Consider the following 20,095-nt stretch of genomic DNA (forward strand, 5'->3'; position numbering starts at 1 on the left):
GTTTGAAGAATGTTTGACAAGCCGCTTGTGTGGTGTATTTCGCTCTTAACAGGTGTAGTTAACTCAATTAAGAAAACAAGTGATGGCAGTGCAGAGAAGACAATTTCCTGTTTATGTTGTGTTAAATTTGGGCACTCAAAAGAAAAAATTTAATTCAGGTGTTATAATTGTTAATTTTGTAAACAAAGGGGCATTTAATTCGAATTCGTAAATTTAAACAAAGAAAAGAAAACCCTGAAAATTATGAAAACAATGAGCAAAGAAACTGAATGAAAAGAAATGGGTTTAAGGCAAAAGAGAAAGCGAAAAATAAGCAAAACTATTTAGGTGAAGTCATGCAAGTGACAAGATGATTTTGCTAATTGTTATACATTTTTCGAGATTAACGAAAACGAATTTGTTAAGGAAGTGAAAGGGTATAAAGATGTTAAAACTGATTGTAGTCCTATTTATATCGAAATTAATGTTGAAAATTAATTACTTTAATTTGAATTAGATTCAGGCTCACCAATATCAGCAATTTCAGAAAGAGAATTCAGAAATAGCAAAATTTTTCACGATTTACGATTGGGAGGTACAATGAGAAAATCTAAGTCGTACACTGGCGACCCAATTATTCCTCGCAGAGTAATTACGGTCAATGTCAATTATGAGAATCAAAATAAGAAACTTCAGTTATTTGTTTTGCCAGGTAGCTCAACCCCAATCGTCGGTCGTGAATGGATGAAAGATTTAAAAATATTTAAGCTGATATCAAATGGAATGATTGACTTAATAGAAAATGCAAACAATGTTGATAGTAGCAGCTTCAATGCAGATAAATTACTAAAAGAGTTTCCAATGGTATTTACGGAAAAATTGGGTTGCTATAAAAATGAAGAATTGTCGTTGAAATTAAAAGATTAATTGATGAAGATGTAATCAAGCCAGTTAACTTTTCCTATTGTTAAATCCGATGGACAGACCCGGTTATGTGGAGATTATAAAATAACTGTTAATAAATGTTTAGAAATTGACCGATACCCTATACCTAGAATTCAAGACTAACAAAATTAAACGGCGGTACATTTTTTAGAAAAACTGATTTCAGTCATGCTTATTTACAAGTGCTTTTAAATGAAAAATCTCAAAAATTAACAACAATAACTACGCATAAAGGTCTTTATGTATATGAACGGTTATGCTTTGGGGTGGCTTCTGCTCCAGTAGCGCGATTCACTAACTTTTAACAATGCGTTTTGTCGAGTTGTAAGCTAACAATTTTTGTTGTTTGCAGTAACGATTGTGCGATTCACTAACTGTGCTGCCGCTAATGGGTACAAATCCGTTGCATATGCTAAGGCGCTCGTGTGAGCACAAAGTTCACAAGCATTTTGTTTGGGAGAAAATGCGCAACCCTTCCACAAAAAAAATTCTAACAAATCAACGGTAACTTTTAGCGACTTGAAACTTGCACTTTATCAGACTAAAATTGAATGGGCTACAAAACTGCATACCCGAAAATCTTATAGAGATTCTGAATAAAACGTTCGAAATCTTGGTGAAAACTTTTTATGTTTGATTGATTTTTGTGAATTTTGTTCAAGCTTTGAAACTTGTATTTATTTGGTTTCTGTTGTTATATAGTAGATGGAACTATAAAAAAAAATTATTAAAAATAAATAAATATAAATACACATAAGTAGAAAACAACATAATTTTGAATTTTGCTGCTATATTTTGCTCGCAGCTGTAAATAAAAAGTTTACAAAAAAACATTTAACAAACATTTAACATGGAAAAGATTTTTAATATAAAAAAATCAAGGTTTTCACATTTTGTACATATTTATTTTCAAGACTGATTTTATTATGCTAGTGTCATGATGATTAATAAAGAAATATTTAAATATGCACATACAAAGTTATATGATATTCATATTTTTAATAAGACGTATGTATGTATGTACACGTATTAAATTGAAAACTTTAATTATTCAATTCCTTTAAATTCAAGGCATATTCAGTTCCTGTAAGATTAAAAAATTGACTTATCACCTTTTAGCTTCCAGTTTTCTACATTTGTTTTACGTCCTATTGAAAAATTATAACCGGAACCCATATAGACAAGTTTTAACAAACTATTTTTTTGTTATTTAATTTATATTATATTATATTAGACGTCGTCAAATAAGCGGCCTTTGTTATCGTTAACGACAACAGCTGATTTGGCGCTAACGAATGTTGTTAGGGAATAGTATATCCACTTTATTCACTTCTAAAGAAAAATACAAAATGGCCGTGGTCAACAAAATACAAGAAAGTGTTCACTAACATGAAAAATAAATGGAGCTCTAGTGACGGTTTAACGTCTCTTCCAATCAAAATAACATCCGCCAGCCAGTGGGAATAGGAGCGGTAATTTTGCAAATGTATCCTGATAAAACTAGTAAACCAATTGCATTTAATTCTAGAGTATTAACTCATGCTGAAAAAAAGCATGAAAAGGAAGCCTTAGGTATAATTTTTGCTGTTAAATCGTTCCACTAATATGTATATGGTAGGAAATTCATAATCGAGACAGACCATAACCCACTGAAGTTCATTTTTGATCTTAAAAAGGGATTGCCATTCTACGCAGCAAGCCGAATACAAATATTTCCCTTCTGCCTATGAGTTTGATCTTCAAGATATTCGAGGTAAAGATAACTACAGTGCTGGTTGTCTGTCCCGAGAGAGGAGAGTCAGAGTGTATACTATACTTATTTAAATTATGTTAACGATGATGTACAATGTATTGATGTTAAACAAATTAAAACTGAGACGAGAAAAGACGCCGTTCTATCCAAGATTTGCAACTACGTTATGGATGGCGAAGGTTGAAGCTCAATTTAAAGTCTTCAAGCGTAAAAAGACCGAACTCTACATTGATAGGGGTTGTTTAATGTGGGGCTATTGAGTGGTAGTTCCCCGCGCTCTGAGAGATTTTATTTTCCATGAACTTCACAGTTCTCATATGGGCATAGTAAAAATTGCAGCCTTCGCTCGCTCGTATATTTGGTGGCCAGGTGTGGATGAAGACATCTAAAAGATCACCAAAGCTTGCCGATTGTATCTAGAAAACTGCAGCGACCACCCAGAAGTGAATTACACAGTGGGAAATGGCCTGATGGTCAGAGTCACCGACTTCCTGGGACCTGTACGGGGACGCATGTACTTACTAATCATCGACGCGCGTTCCAAATGGATGGACGTCAAGGAAATGAGAAATATAAGTTCTAAGGCCACTGCAGCAACGTTGAGTGAATATTTTGCAACCTGGGGTTATCCTCAGATCATCGTCAGAGATAATCGCCTAAGTCTTACCTCGGACGAGTTAGAAAAGTTCTTTGAAGCCATAGGGATGCTACACATAAAGGCTGCTCCATATCACCCAGCATCGAATAGGGCAGCCGAAAACGGAGTTCGTACCCTCGAAAGTAAGTTCAAAATTCTCTTAAAGGAAGGCCTAACTCGAGAGGACGCTTTATCCAAATTCTTGATGCATTATCGTGCTTTTCCGCACTGTAGGACCAAACTGTTGCTGCTGAACTCCAACTCGGCCGAACCATGAAAACTCGATTGGACTTAATCAGACCCAATCTACGTGAACACGTACTTAAACAACAAGAGCGAAAGAAATTGAATACGCCTGGCAAACGGCGTTGTACCCTGCAACATGGCGACGTCGTGATGGTGAAAGACCTGATGAAAGGAAGATGGATGCAAGGCAAAATTACGAACCCGATGTCACCCGCAACGTATACCGTTAGTCTTCCAGATGGCAGAATTTGGAAGCGACACGTAGGTCATCTGAAACCTAGCTTATTAGAAGAGCGTTCTGCCCAGTGTTACGACATCGCTCCAGACACCGATACTGGTGCGATTCCCGAAGCTTCGCCAGAAGCTCTTGCTGAGAGGCAAGCATCACTAACATCCCCTAAAGTCACAGCCTCCACAATTTTTGAATTTGTTGAGTTTGAATTTTTTCGTAATTCTGACTAATTATATACTTCTTCAAATCGTTATATCTCGGGTTCTGCTCATCGTAGAGGCTTCATCTTAACGTCGTTTGAAATCTAAAGAAACTGGCTTAACATTTCTATATATAGTATTGACACATTAAGTTAAACTTTTGGCAAATAAAATTAATATTTTGGCAATTAAGTTTAATCTATTGGCAAATAAATTTAATCTTTTGGCAAATAAAATTAATTTTTTGGCAAATAAATTTAACCTTTTGGCAAAGAAAATTAATCTTTTGGCAAATAAATTTAACCCTTAATTAGGTGCATGGGGTCAAGGTAGGGCTGGGAACTTCATTCGAATATCCGGATACCTAAAAGAAAAATCCGGTTACTCTGGAAGCTAAGATAATATTCGGCTTTTTCGTTATCAAAATGATATTTTCATTTCCCAATATCAAGCGCTCATAAATGTGTAATAACAAGTTTTCTACTTCTACGCACAAAATTGTTTGTATAAATTTTTAAATTTCCAAAATTTTACTTTAGAACTTCAAAGGCTTCTACAAACGAATTAAAAAGTTCAACAAACAAATTTATGCGTATAGAAAACTTGCTACTTCATATGCATGAGCGCCTGGTATTGGGAAATCAAAGTATCGTTTCGTAAAAATAAAAATTAAATATATAAAATTGACCGCGAGAGTTTTTTCATGACTTTAAAATATCATGGATGGAATAATGAAAGCTGTTACGATACTTCTGTGAGAAATTAGTAATAATTAAAAGAAGTTACACATATATATGTACATGCGTTCAAAACACTAGAAAATTGTATAAAAATAATAATTAAACTAAATACTTTACGTTTTTATCTTCAGTAAGTGCTCCATGAGGTTATTGTGCCGCCGAATTTCAGCAATTTCTTTATTTTTGAGGCGCTGCATTTCAGTTATTTCTTCTCTTTTAAGCCACTCCATTTCTTGGAAGTGCCTTTTCTGCTCTTCGTGATGTTCGGTTAAACTCGTAACTGCTCCAGTAACTTTTTCTAGTAAGGCTTGCTGAGTCTTTAGTTCAGCTTCAAGAAGGTCGGAGGATGCTTTCGGCTTCTTTACAGTAGGTCTCTTTTCTGGAGCTACATTTACTGGCGGTGGTGGAGGCGATGGCTCGTCGACTGTAACAAGTGGACTTATTTGAGACTCTTGTATCTCTATTTCCACTTCCTCTAAATATTCTGTAAGGTCAGACTCGTCTCGCTCATGTTCTGCATTGCTCTTGGACACACTTGAAATTGGCAATGCAAACGTAAACGCAGATATGCCTTCAACACTTTCCTTCATCCCAATCAGTTTATATATGACTTCCTCATTCGGAGAAAGCTTCTGTTGGGTGTTTGGGCCACCACCCGTGCCTTTTCTGGCATTTAAATTTTGCGCCGCCTTTTGACGCACATATTTCTTTTGGTCGGCCCACACCTATAAAAAGTAAGTAAAACGATAACTTAAAGCAAAAAGTACACATTTAATCACTTTTACAAACCTTTTTCCACTCAGTCGTATTTTTTGTGCGTGGGCCTGCGGAGTTTAGTTCCACCTCAGCGTTCCGCCAAAACCGGGAAACGTCCTCTCTGTTGCCCTTATGGAAGCCGCGAGCGATGTCCGGCCTAGCTTCCCTTAGGGTTATTCAGATTTCTACCTGTTTCTTTTTTATTGTTTTGGACCTAAAATGAAAGGTTTAAACGTTTTATTACACCAAATTTCCTTTAAATTGTAATTAACTTACATTTTTGTAGCAGTTCCCTTTTAAAATACCGGTGAAAATTCTCCCAGAATAACGAAATCAATTCTCCTCCTTTTTGACATTCGTAATACCTAGTTTATTCCCGAAATACATTTTCCCTTTTTCGAAGATCGTTTAGAATAGGAGAATAGGAAAAGAGGAAAATTCTTAGGGAATTTTTATTCATGATAGGAGAAAAGAGAAATGAGGAAAAATTCCTAGAGAATTTCTATTCAGAATTGGGCTGACATACCCTCAGAAACATATGCTGTGTTTCTTTGGCCAATGATTGGGATCCGGATAAAAACTATGCACGCATATGCAACAACAGAGCTCGAATCGTAACATCCGTCCACGGATCGAAAACCATACGAAAGAAAAGTGCGTAATACGTCAGTCGTATAAGCTGAGTGGAATAAAGAGTACGTTCACGTATGTCATAATCCGACAAATGTATTTTTACGTGACGAGTAATACGATAACGCATGTGACGATTCGAGATCTGATAGAGATCTGGTTCAATTTATGATCCGCAGTGTTTGTTTGGTTTAACTAAAAATTTTCTGCCCGCTATGGTAGCACTGACAAATGATTATATACACAAACAGATATTCTGCCTTTTGTTTCTCTTAACGTGATTTAAAAAAATAGCCTTTATGTTAAATATTTATTTAAGTGAATACTATTCCGTTTGAATGTGCTCTTCCGCATTTAGTGAGTTCAATTTTTTCCAGATGGTTTCCGTGAGAAGTAATCGTGAAACGGAGCTGGATAACGCAAGAAAACACAGCTATATATATATATACATACATCCTGGACCGTTTGAATACAAAATTGCGCTCAAGGCGAATTTATACAAAAGGTTTATATTTAAAGAGCTGTATTTATCTATAAAAATTGTGCTCGTAGATTTTCACTTACTGCCGTCCCTAAATTGGCGCGTCAAACGCTAAACGACTGCCAAAAATCCTCACGGCCGTTCACTTTCAGTGTATTCAACAATAATGCTTCGCTAGTGGCAAGCAAATTGAATTTTCACACTCGTTGACAATGGAAAACGCAACGCTAGCGCTCCAATTTATGGACGGAAGTTACCCATGCACCTCCTTCCAGCGTTTTTTCTGTGATGCTTATAGATAGGGTATTCCCTTAAACTCGTTAATTCTTAATGCCCTGTATGCAGCTCTCAAGAAAACGGTCAAGGGAAAATTGGCATTATTTCGTGTGTATGTCCAAGCAATTTTGACATTTTTGATACTTCACAGCCTGTTGCCTCACTCTTTCCTGAAGAAATAATGGAATATATTTCTGTTGCAAACTTAATGTACATTTATCCATACAAAATTCGTCACCTAAATGCAACTAAATGCAACTCCATTTTTGCATTAAGAATCTAAATGCTAAAAGCAAACCTGTGATCTTCCAAAATTTCCCCGATTCGAACATGGTTTAATGAGAAAAAGTGGCAACAATGCTTTTTTGCGTATAGTGGCTAGCTGCATTTCAGTGATCGCCGATCGAGATTTCATTTATTATTTAACATTATTTGGATAAAGAAAAGTTACACAAATTCAACATGGATGTGATGCAATTTGTGATCAACTCTGTTTGTTTTGTTTCCTAATTAAGTGAGGAAATTGTAATTGACATCACCGACAAATGAATATATACACAAACAAATGTTCGGTTATGGTTAAAACAATTCAAGTTTTTGTATTGTATTTTCGGTTTAAAATTAATTATTTTCTTTTTAGTAGGGTTTTGCCCCTTAAATCCTGCGTGAGAATTGATCGTAATAGATACGGATTTGAATAAGCGCCTGGAACACGGCTGTTTGTCAAAAGCATACGATTTCGAACTAGCGTAAATGTACATTTGCTAAATGCGATAGCATGAACGCTCTTTCTTCGAAAACATGTGTTCGAAAGCGCTAAATGTTGCATTTTAAATGCAGCAAAAACACTGCATAACCTAACAATTTTGACAGTTCTTTGATGAGGCTCGTAAATTTACGAGCTTTACGGGGTTTACGAAGCTTTTACGAGTTTAATGGGTGGTACACTTTGTCCATCAAGTTTGTCAGTAAAGAATTTATCAGTTTTGACTGACGCCTTGTAGCGGTCGAAATATCAGTCATGTATGATATAAAATCCTCTTTGAAGCCGTCAAATTCATTAAGGAAAGATGGAGGATAAAAAGATTATGAAGGAATTTACCTTGGTCGAACCACCAAAAGTATTGCTAACTTTGATTGCTTAATCCTTTTAAGCTATCTTCTATAGGCCGAAAGAATAGTATGTATTTCTTTTGCATCTTTAACATTGCATTGTTGTTTGTATTTTTTCATCATATTTAACAATTCTTCATTTAATTTTATTTTTCAGTCACGCATCACGTACTCTGGACTAGTTCTGTCCCGGAGACAACGTTGCATCTCATAGCAATCTTAAAACTCTTTCAAAAAATCGTGATTCGGGTCCATTTTCAACGATGCGCTGATAATATTCGAAAATCTAGTTTTATTTGGCTGCAATTTAGTTTGGCATCCCCGGAGTTCCGCATTAAGGTAGCTATGGAACGATAGAGGGAGTTCTCCTGATTGCAAATACATATACTTTTAGCCGCAGCAGGCTTCTAGTTTTTAAGTTATTTGTTGTTAAAGTTTGTAAATTGAACTAACCTCTCGGCGCTATTTCACACAATAAACACTTTATTTATGTGCACACTTCGGCAAAATAGTTGCATTAAAACCCCGGCCTGAGATTTCCACTTTAATATACAATTCATAATTAATAAATTAAGTAAAACGCGTTTATAAATGTCTTCACAAACGTTTGCACATTTCACAAACAAGCAGAAATAACAATGGCTGACAGTAACACAAAATGTATGCTACCATACGTTAAAAAAAATACACAAATAAGTGCGTATAATTAGGAAGTATAAGTGTATATATATTGCCCTTATTAAAAATAATAATATTAGGATCGATAGGGGTCTTACTCCTGATCATAACGGTATTATTTTGTTCGGGTGGAAATAATATTTACTGGTGTTATTGTAGTTCAAATTACACAAATGTAGAAAACGTACATCGTTAATTTGATAAATAATGAAAATTTTTAATAAAAAATCACGCGGTTTTTCCATAAAAATCAATACTTCGATAAATAATAAAAATTTTTGCGGCGCTTTTCCCATAAAAATTTATACTTCCATAAAAAATGAAAATTTTTAATAAAAAATCGCGCGATATTTTATTACAAATTTTCTCCTGCGGCGCTTTTTCCATAAAAATCAATACTTGATAAATAATGAAAATTTTTAATAAAAAATCGCGCGACTTTTTATTAAAAATTTTCGGCTGCGGCGCTTGTCAGTTTTTTTTTTTATTGGGGGTATTTAACCCCATACCCTCCTTTACTACTAATTCAACGCTGAGCAGGAAAATGGGTACGATAAAAACTATTCTCTTTTATTGTTATTTTCTTAGATGTGGCTGCACTCTTCTAATGTCAGTGTGAAACCATGGTTGAATCAACGGTTCTGTATTCACAATGTGCGTATACATATATAAGTGCGTGATAATTATTAAAACTTACTTAATTTACTAAAAATACATCATAAATGTAAAAAGTATGTTTACATTTCATTGTGCGGGGTTTTAATGCAACTATTTTGCCAAAGTGTCTACATAAATATAGTGTTTATTGTGTGAAATAGCGCCGAGAGGTTAGTTCAATTTACAAACTTTAACAACAAATAACTTAAAAACTATAAGCCTCCTGCGGCTAAAAGTATATATATTTGCAATCAGGAGAACTCCCCCTACCCCCCCATAGCCACCTTTGGGAAAATTTTAGTAGACGCACGGCAAATTCTAGAAACAGGGGGGATGAGGGGGGGTAGAATAGGACCCCCTGATTTCAAAACTACCCCCCTTTTTTCTAGCAACCCTATAGTTCTTATATAATTTATTGTTAAAGTTTTCATATAAACGATGAATAAGATAGCAAAATAACATACAACTTAGTGCTACCAGACTGGAATTTTGAATAATAAAAGCGGATTTTTAATTCGGAATTTTTACTTAGTAGAATTATTATTTTTGTGTTGCCGAAGAAGGGGGGGGCTGAACACATTTTGCAGAGAACACCTTTCTGCGTAGGCGGCCTTCGGCCGCACTTAGGGATTATAACCCTCAGGCAGTAGAATTCTCCTTTCTGTTTTGCGAAGAAAAGGAGCTGAACACCTTTTGCAGAGAACACCTTTCTGCGTAGGCGGCCTTCGGCCGCACTTAGGGATTATAACCCTCAGGCAATAGAATTCTCCTTTCTGTTTCGCGAAGAAAAGGAGCTGAACACTTTCTTTTGTATTGATTTCCCCTGTATTCCTTTTTAATCATTGCCTTCTTTGTATGTATTGTTTTGTACAATATGGCAACACATGTTATGTGTCAGTTTGCAACCATGTGTTATTGTAAATATGCGTGAAATTCAATGTAATTTACAAGTCGATAAAAGTTGAATTAAAGTGATTTATATACAAGATAAAATAAAAGAAAAGTGTGTAAAGTATTAAGTACAGTGTTATGTGCATTTATATATATAAAAGTATGCACAAATGCTTTTTTGTTAAGGAAACCAAGTGGAACGACTTAAGAAATTTTAACAACAAATAACTTATAAACAATGATATTATTTATATTTTTTAGTTATACATGTTTTAGAGGATACCTCCCTTAACATCCTGACCAAGTTTCGTTTGTTAATTCCACCTGGTTTTCTTAAAACACAAGGTGCGGCTGACTACTAAAGCCCACCCCCACCTTTTTTTTGTACGCGGGGGATGCCAAACTTAAATTTTCCCCACAATAATAGTCAACACTTAAATGGCTGCTGACTGACAGTCAACCTCAAAAATATTTGCCTGGAAATTTAAGCAAAACTGTCGATTTTGATCGCCAACGTGGACCATGCATTAGGGAAGACCCCTAGAGAAAAACATCGAACATCGAAAGGAAAAAATCGATGTTTGAAATTAATTCAAAATCATCGATGTATCGCTATTACACATTCAATTTTCCCCTTTCAATTTTCAATACTCTCACACTTTTTCACTAACGCACTCTTATTTATTGCTTGAATGGGTGACTTGCTTTCAATTTTTCCCTTTCAATTGAGTTTCAATTTTGCTTTCAATTTTGCTCAGCTTTTCAGCATTGGCGTGCGAATTTTGTGGAAATAAAAAAATACTAAGGTTATGCATGGTACAATGTTAATCTACAATGGAATTACTATGGAAAATTTCAGAAGCTAGTTAGTTACATTGTTTTCTTGAAGACGGCATGTTGATAATGAAATTGCTTCTCAAATCGAATGCAGCCTACGTAATGGCTTTAAATTTTTATGATTTTAGACAAGCAAAGTGTGTGAGGAAATGGAAAGGCAAAACTGATTGTGTGTCATCAGCGTTATATCGACGTATTAGACCTGGAATACTATAGCTCGGAACACTTTGACGACTGCAACTTCACGACGTAACGACAGCGACATCATTTTGTCGACAAATGTCGCCTTGAAGCCAGCTTCTTAAACATTTTGAAGACCTCAGCGACATAGCAAACAGCTGATTTTAAAGTTTGACATTTTGGTATATTTATTTCACAAATTGTGTATTTTTATTTAAGTAAATAAGAAAAACATGAACAATCAAGAATATGTGATTAATTTTGCGACAATTTAATTTTGCAGCACTACATCTACTCATTGTCGCCGGCAAAATTAGAAATAGATTTAATTTGGCGACGTCGACAATTGCAGTCCTGCAGCCAAGATGTCGTGCTGCCGTCAAAATAAGAACGTGTGTATTTAAAATTTGACAGATGCTGCTTGTAGCTTGCTGTCGTCAAAGTGTTCCGAGCTTATTCGATAGTACCGCCACTCGATAGTTTTCGAAACGATAGTTGAAAACATCGATAGTATCAATAGTACTATCGTCGTGACAGGTATTGAATTGAAACGCTCAATTGCTTGAAAATTAAATAATTAATAAATTTATAAAATTTATAAATTACTTTGTAAATTAAAGACATTGTGCATTTTTTTTAATTTGGGTGCATAAAAAATAACTTTTTATGATAATAAAATAAACTTATTAATTTATGCGTCTGAGTTATATAACTTATATGCATACCCTTGGACCCCCTTGAATAGCGACAGGCAAAATCTGAATTTATTTTTTATATGGCAAAATTAAAATCGCATTGTGTTTAAAGTGCAAAGAAGTGAAATTGGCTATGAAAATACATTTATATTACTACAAAACAAACAACATAAAAGATATTCTTTTAGATTGAAAACTTATTCTTATAAAAGTTCAACTGAGATCAAATACGGAGGCGCATATCAAAATCCGGACAAGGGAAATTATTAACATTTTACCATTTTATAAGAAAACGAATATAGTTCTGCTCAAACTAATAGCATCAAAATATTTTTTTTTAGCAATTTGGCTACTTTTTTGTTTGTTTAGTGTCTACTAATTTTTTATAAAAGTTGTACAAACCATAAAAAACGACAATATAATTAAAAATGCAAGCTTTTTAATTCTAATTCTGTAAAAATTTTGTGTAAGCATTTTTATAGCTTATTAAATTTTACCATAACTCAGTGTAAGCTGATAGTTGCTAAAAATCCCAATGAGTTAGATTTTTTTTTTGCCGACTGTGTTGTGAATTTTCTTGCATAAAAAAAAATGCATGTAATGTGTAGAAATGTAAAGAAGAGACATTGGGCCTCAGCACACTAGCCTGCTAAGTCGGATTGAGCAGTCCACCAGTCGAACGCACACTGGACTTGGCAGTCGGACGAAAACAGGTTTCAGTTTTGTAAACATGAACTCGCATGATTGTGTTAGTGCATGTGACACATGCAAACAAAACGAAATAAAAAACATGTTGTCTATGTGTGCGTGTCAGTCCACGGCAAACCGCGATTTTCGCGGACTGAAATGAACGAGGTAAACTCGAACTCTTTTTTTCCCTCTTATCCACACAAAACCGGTTAAGGCGGACTGAGCAGTCCAGTGTGCGGAGGCCCATTGTGAAGTCTTGCTAAACCGCCATCGATTGTTTTCAAAAACTATCGATAGTGGCGATAGTTTTAAACTATCGATACTATCGATAGTATCCCAGTTCTACGACGTTTCTTCTAGTTCTAGTATCGAGTATTTACTTATCTCGTTTGTTCCATATTTTAAGAGGTTAGTGTTCGAATATTTTATTAGGGCTATTTGAGGTGCCTACCTTTATTTTTTAACGTAACAATTTAAAATTTTAAGATGGAAGAGTATGCGCGAGAGCCTTGTCCTTTCAGGATTATTGATGACTGCGGTGGTGCTTTTGCTATGGGTTGCATAGGTGGTGGAATATTTCAAGCTATTAAAGGGTTTCGTAATGCTCCGTCTGGCCTAAACAAACGTTTGGTAAATATGCTTAAATTACAACTTTGTTCAGTATGTATGCAAAATGCAGATCCTTAGAGATAGAAGGGGTCATACACACGGTCGTGAACGGCGAGGAAACTCGTCCTATGAGTAATTTGTTAAGAGGGAATTTACATTTTCATTTCATTTCATTTATTAATAAAATCATTAGCACAATAAGATCAAAAGAATGATCTTTTATAGCGCAACAAAAAATTCATAACAGTACATACATATAACTAAAACAGCAAAAATTACTTAAGACTAAATAAAAGTAACATAATATAATTAACAGAGTAGTATTTTTAAGTGAGTTCTACAATTCCAGGACATATACTTAAAATAAGACTTAATTAAACAAGTACATAGGGAGCACATCACAGGGACTGAAGAGAAGCTAACGGAAATATGCATACAGAACATTTTTAGAGTTGCTTTTGTTTAAACTATGCGAATATGGGATGGAATAGAGTTCCAGATGCGGATAGCATTGACAAAGAATAGCCGTCCAGGGCTGAGATAATTGTAGGTAGGAACAGTCAAGTCCTTTACTCGAGTGGATTTGGGGAACGCTAATTTTTCATATAGGTATTTGGGTGCCTTATCTGTCATGAGACGAAAAAGGAATACACAATTTCTAACTTTAAGATATTCAGAAATTTCGCAGCCAAGTAGGCGCGTTCTCCAAGCGGAAATATGTTCATATTTTGCTAGCCCAAACACATAGCGCGTGATCTGGTTAAATACTACATCTATTTTGTGAGCTGATTGTATACTACCTCAGAATAACAGATAATTGGCATTATAAGTTGGATTGCGAGTTTACGTCTGATTTCTATCGGTGTAAATGGAGCAGACATTCGTAAATTCCTTAAAGCATTATAGACTTTGCCTACAGTTGAATTCACATGGTCAATGCAGGTAAGGCCAGTGTTGATAATAAACCCAAGGTTAGTTACTTTTGACACAAATTTAATTGGTTTGCCATCAATGTGTAACGATGGAATAGTTGCTAGGTTAAGACGTTTCTTACAAATAGGTAATACAAAACACTTGTCACAATTAAGACGAAGACCATTTAACTGTGCCCAGGACTTTATAGACATCAGTTCTCTGTTGAAGCTTGCGCTCAAATTAGCTGAGTCCTCCAGAGGACCTGACATATAGAGCTGGACATCGTCCGCATAGGCATGGATGTTGGCGTGCATAGAAGTCCGAAATATATCATTAACGAACAAACTAAATAGAGGTGGTCCTAGGATTGACCCTTGTGGGACACCCGTGAACAAAGGCCTTTGTTCAGATATTTGAGATCCAACCTTGGCACGCTGAGACCTCTTTCAGATAGCTACGCATCAGTTTTACACTTGACTCTCTAAACCCAAAGTAGTTTTTTAGTTTAAAGCACAGTAGTTCATGGCTAACTGAATCAAAGGCTTTAGAGAAGTCCAGCAAGCATAGTAGTGTTAAGTGGTTCTTGTCGAACAGTATTTTAATGTCATCAAGTATCTTTACCATTGCAGTAGAGCAGCTGTGATGGGGTCTGAATCCGGATTGAAATGGGGATATAAGGTTGAATTTACCGATGTGGGTAGAGATTTGTTCAGATAACAAAGATTCGAAAACTTTAAACAAGGCTGGTAGTATGCTGATGGGTCGGAAATCACTAGGGCTGGATGCGGATTTATTTTTGGCTACAGGAAGCATAGTAGCAATCTTCCAGGCATCGGGAAAACAGGACGTGGTTAGACTATGGTTTATTATGTGTGTCAAGGTTGGCAAAATAATCGGTAAGATTACCTTCACAAATCTAATCGGAATACCGTCCTCCCCGATTGCGTTGAACCTGATCTTAAAAACAGATTTCACCACATCAATCTCGCTCACAGCAATGAACTCAAACTTTTCGCCAGCAAAAGAGAAGGCTACAGAATTGGTCGTAAAGGGACAAGATGAAGGCGGAGAAGCAAAGGCAACGCTAAGCGTTTCAGGACTCAACGAGCATTCTGATTTCTCACTGGCATGGACGCGGAGTGTTCTCAAATTTCGCCAGAGTACATTATAAGGCAGTGAGGGATCCAGCTTATTCATAAAGAATTTTTTCTTCCCACGTCTTATAACCGAGGTGGCTTCATTCCTTATTGTTTTGAAAGCACTCCAGCTCTCATCTGTCGGGTTCCTTTTCCATATGTTATAATATTTATTGCGTTTTTTAATCACTGATCGGACCACACCATTAAACCAACTGCAGGAAGAAGACCTGTCACAGGTTCGGGTAGGGACATGAGTGAGGAGCGAATTTAACATGATTCAAAAGTTGAACGAAAGTAGGCAGCCGACCAACTTCATTGAAAGCGATTAGTTGAAAGGCCGTTTACACCAGGCGATTGTTGCTTTCAACTAAAAATCGCCTGAAAAATCGCCTCATGTAAATTCCCTATTACTCCGAAAGGTTACATTGAAGGTACGACTGCACTGAAACTGCAGCGGCGGGACACTTCGCTGCAAATTTTTTTATTTATTTGAGTCAAAACCTTTAAAAAATATGAATGCCAGTGACGCTGATGTAATGTTAAAGCCTTTTATTGGCGAATTCTCTTATGTTTCTATACATAAAATTTTCTTCTTGAATGAAATGCATGTGAATATTCACTCTCAATTCGAAATCAATTTCTTCAAGTTAAAATTATAGTAGGAAATATTATGTAGCTTCGCTGGGTATACCGCACTATGCGGCACCGGAATTGCGCGACAACACGCTACGCGACATTTTTGCGTAGTTGGTTAACTTTGCCGCGCAGCGTCGCATCGCCAAGCTCCGCTGTAGCGTAGTGCGGTATGCTCCATAAGAATCCATGCAAATAATATTGGTAGTAGTGCACTTTACGGGAACCAGGTCAAAATGGACGGAACAAATCGAGAGTATCAATCGACGCGTTTTAACACGAGTAATAACAATCCGCGGGGGGGGAACAAGATTTTTAATTAATTTAAGAGTTATTCGCAAAAAACACTTGCACTTTGCACTTTTCGCACCATGTTTTGATGAATTTGATGCAAATGGAGTAAATGAAAGTTTTTCTCTGCACAAGGTGTTCAGGCCCCCTTTGGCAACACAGAAAGGATAGTTCTACTGCCTGAGGATTATAATCCCTAAGTGCGGCCGAAGGACGCCTTCGCAAAAAGGAGTTGGACGCCTGCTTCCGCTAAAGTGCACTTTTACCAGAATATTTTACCGCGCTGTGTAGTGTCGTGTCACGTTGTTGTTGTTGTAACGCGTCGCCTAGTGCGGTCGTACCTTTGTGGTGACGTTGGTCTCTGGGACCAAGGTAAATTATTAATTCTTTTTTTTTACGTTGAAGTACTTAAAATTTCTTTGGTTCTGATTGCATTCAAATAATAATCAAGTGAGGTGTCAAATAAAAGGGCTCTGACTTTAGGTGTGCAATAACATTTAACTTTTTCGAAAAGAGTTGCCACCTTTTAATTTTTTTATTTTTTTATGAAATCAATTATTATTTTATAATTATGAAATCAATTATTTTCTTATTTTTTATGAAATCAATTAGTAATAATGCCTTTCTGGCTGATAGTTAGTATAAGAAACGTATAAACAAAAAAATAATCATTGAACAATCAACAATGCTACCGATTCACGTATGGTCTAAGGACTGATAAAAGTACATATATATATGAGTATATATAATACTCGAGGCATTTTTTGTTCCGCATAAAAGATCTGCACCGTTCGTTCGATTTTCAAAAATGTAGTGTCAAATTAAAGCGCTTAGCTTGTAGATGTGCAACCTGGTTTTATTTTTTCGAAAGGAGTTGCCACCTGTAGAACAATTGAATATAAACTATATAATAAGCAATACCGTCATAACATAACCGTTCGTTTGATTTTCCAAAATAAGGCGTCAAATTAAAACTCTTGGACTGCAGATATGCAACAAGGTTTTACTTTTTTGAAAAGAGTTGCCACCTTTTAAAAAATTTCATTCAGATTATCTAAAAAAATCAATTATTACAAATTGGGTATCAGTGGAAAGGCATTTGAATATATTTGTTTCTAAACATAACTTTAGGAGGAATGCCACCTGTTTAAAAAATTTAATTCAATTTGAATTACGAAAATTAATTGGGAGAAATAAGTTTCAACATATGGGCAGATACCGAAAGGGGTGGCTTTGAAAATATTTTGAAGAGGGTTGCCACCTTCTTGCAATGTCGAATTTAATTAACTTATCCAGAAGTTATATGAAATGTCAAAATAATGATGTGAAACCAATTGTATATTAACTCTCCGTCAGACACATGTTTCGATTGGCACATTCGGTACGCATGAGTCTGGCTGGACCCACATGCAAATTGTATGAATTTATATAGAAATTATGTGCAACATTTGTTCAATTAAACTTATTTATTGTATGTTATTCAAATATTTACTTAATTTAAGGGCTTTCTTTTTTATTTTACTATTTAAATACACTGGCGATCAAAACCGGGTGCATGTTCGACATTTTATTACTTACAGTAACATAACTTTTTTAATAATAAGCGGATTGCTTTGAAATTTTCAGCAATTTTTCCTTATTACCTAGGGTATAAAGCCCAGTAAATAGAAAAATTAACAAGTGATTCGCAGCAAAAACGCAAGGCAACTATCTTCACTCAGTTTTGAACTTTTAGGAGGTATATATCAAGAGGATTGTGGAGACTCCTTTGCTTTTAATAGCGATTTTCATACGTCCGGGAATGCTCTCTACTGAGTTTTCTATGATTTCGCTTGGAATATTACCCCATTATAATTTTGCTCACCTCCAAAGCTCTTTCATGTTACTGGAGCTCGCTTGTGCTATGCTAATCCTCTCTTGACCACAGCGCTCAATTTTTCGATAGCTTTGAGGTCTGGGATTTGTGCTGGCCACCATGTTACATGTTTTTCTTTGTATGGTGTTTTTGAAGATGTTGATAAGGTGTTTCCCAAAAATATGCCTTTTTATCGTTTTGGAAACAATTAATTTTCGTTCCATCGGACCATATTACCCCTTTTAAGTGCAAAAGCTCCAATTCTCGTGACTTTTACAAAATTTAAGTGGCAGCTTAATGGCGTGTAATAATGTTTTGCTTGCTGGCATTTAGTGTCTTGGGTTAATATAAAAGGTATAATGAACATATCCTCCAAACAAATTTGCCGGACTTTGTAGACAAAAGCGCAAACCCTGCGGAAGAAGTTGTTTGCCAGCAGGACGGAGATCCAAAGGATTCTGAAAATATTCGACACCGCCGGCTGCTTGGGAAAAATTTTCTTGTAATGAAGTGGTCAGCACAAATCCCAGACCTCAACACCATCGCAAAATTGAGCGCTGTGGTCAAGAGAGGATTAGCATAGCACAAGCGAGCTCCGAGTAACATCATTTTAGGTAACAAGTAATTTTTTGAAAAAAAAACCGACTTCAATTCTCATTTAAAAAACTACATATACTAGTGAACCCGCATGACGTCAAAACGCCAACATTTAATTAAACTATTTAAACAGGTGAAACCCTATTCAATAACCTCTAAAAATATTCCTAATGATTAATCTAAACCATTTCTCAGTGGTGCTTTTAAAGTTTACGACATACAACAATACGACACTTACGACACCGTTGTGAATCCCCCAATAATTTCTTGTAACTCTTTCATTTGACATCCATCGCTCATATTTCATATAACTTGGGTATGAAATAGTTCAATTAGACTTCTTAAATAGGTGGCAACCCTATCCAAGATATTTCCAAACTACTACCTTCTTAAACCTCTTTTATATGACACCCATATAGCGATACCTTATTCACTTGCCAAATTCCTTTACATAATTAAAATTGAATAATTTTTTTTTTACATGTGGCAACCCTCCTTTACATAGTTAAGTTATAAAACCTTTTCAAAACCATTTCGATTGCTACCCATATTTAATAATTGATTTAACTTATTAATTAATTTGAGCTCAATTTCTTAACAGGTGGCAACTTTTTTCGAAAAAGTAAAACCTTCTTGAACATCCACACCCTAAGCCCTTTAATTTGGTACCTCAGTTTTGAAGATCGAGCGGAGGGTGCGGATCTGAGGGCATTGATTAGTAAATAACTTGAGTAAAATTATTTAACAGGTGGCAACCCCTTTCGAAAAAATAAACCAGTTTGCACATCTACAGGCCAAGCGCTCATGATCCACTGATCGGATCTTAACCAGATTAGTATGGGACCACCTCTGAGGTACTACCTTTCCGATGCAAAAAGAATTCTCGGTTGACGTGGTCCAAAGTTATGCGGTAACATACATACAAAAAATATTCCGACGAACTGATAACCTCCTCCTTTTTTGGAAGTCGGTTAAAAATGCAAATCATCTCTTGCCATGCTAATTCAAAAATTCAAAATAAAACTTTGAAAAACGGTTGCATTCCTTCATTTTAGGTAAAAATTACATAGGAATATATGTGGGTCCAGCCAGACCTATGTGTTACGAATGTGATGTATTAATCAACATCTCTATATATCTAGCTTTATATATATGATACCAACACGATTTTTTACAGATTGGTAATTCACTAAACTTTAGTAAGCTACCTGAAATTTCAAGCCTCTAGCTATATTTAAAGTACCCTTTTTTGTAATTTGAAAATGGAAAAGGCCTGGCTGGACTCATGTGTCAGACAAAGGGTTAAGAAGACTTTAGTTTGAACACACAAAATATTTTTGAGGTGCTGTAAGAGGGTTGCCACCTGTTTAAAAATTAAATTCAAATTATTTAATAAGTTAAATGAATTATTAAAAAATGGGTATCAATCGAAGGGGGGTT

The 20,095-nt window shown here is 35.5% G+C and overlaps 1 protein-coding gene and 1 long non-coding RNA gene across 2 annotated transcripts in view; both read left to right on the forward strand.

Annotated features, from left to right (window-relative positions):
- Positions 1–10,866: 10,866 nt before the first annotated feature.
- LOC118749177 lies at positions 10,867–11,367 on the forward strand. The gene is made up of 3 exons (XR_004994220.1): positions 10,867–10,910; positions 10,973–11,079; positions 11,180–11,367. It is a non-coding gene; the product is annotated as an uncharacterized LOC118749177 (long non-coding RNA).
- A 1,548-nt stretch (positions 11,368–12,915) lies between these two features.
- The window catches only part of LOC118749347 (mitochondrial import inner membrane translocase subunit Tim17-B), a 144,608-nt gene continuing 137,428 nt past the window's right edge, over positions 12,916–20,095 (forward strand). The window contains exons 1-2 of the mRNA XM_036484142.1: positions 12,916–13,024; positions 13,103–13,246. Of these exons, the coding sequence (XP_036340035.1) occupies positions 13,103–13,246 (144 nt within the window). The 5' untranslated portion in view covers positions 12,916–13,024. The remainder of the gene's footprint in view (positions 13,025–13,102; positions 13,247–20,095) is intronic.

Source organism: Rhagoletis pomonella, unplaced genomic scaffold (assembly GCF_013731165.1).
Source record: "Rhagoletis pomonella isolate Grant_MI unplaced genomic scaffold, Rhpom_1.0 Rhpom_scaffold_00001, whole genome shotgun sequence".
In the NCBI taxonomy this organism is placed as follows: Eukaryota; Metazoa; Arthropoda; class Insecta; order Diptera; family Tephritidae; genus Rhagoletis; species Rhagoletis pomonella.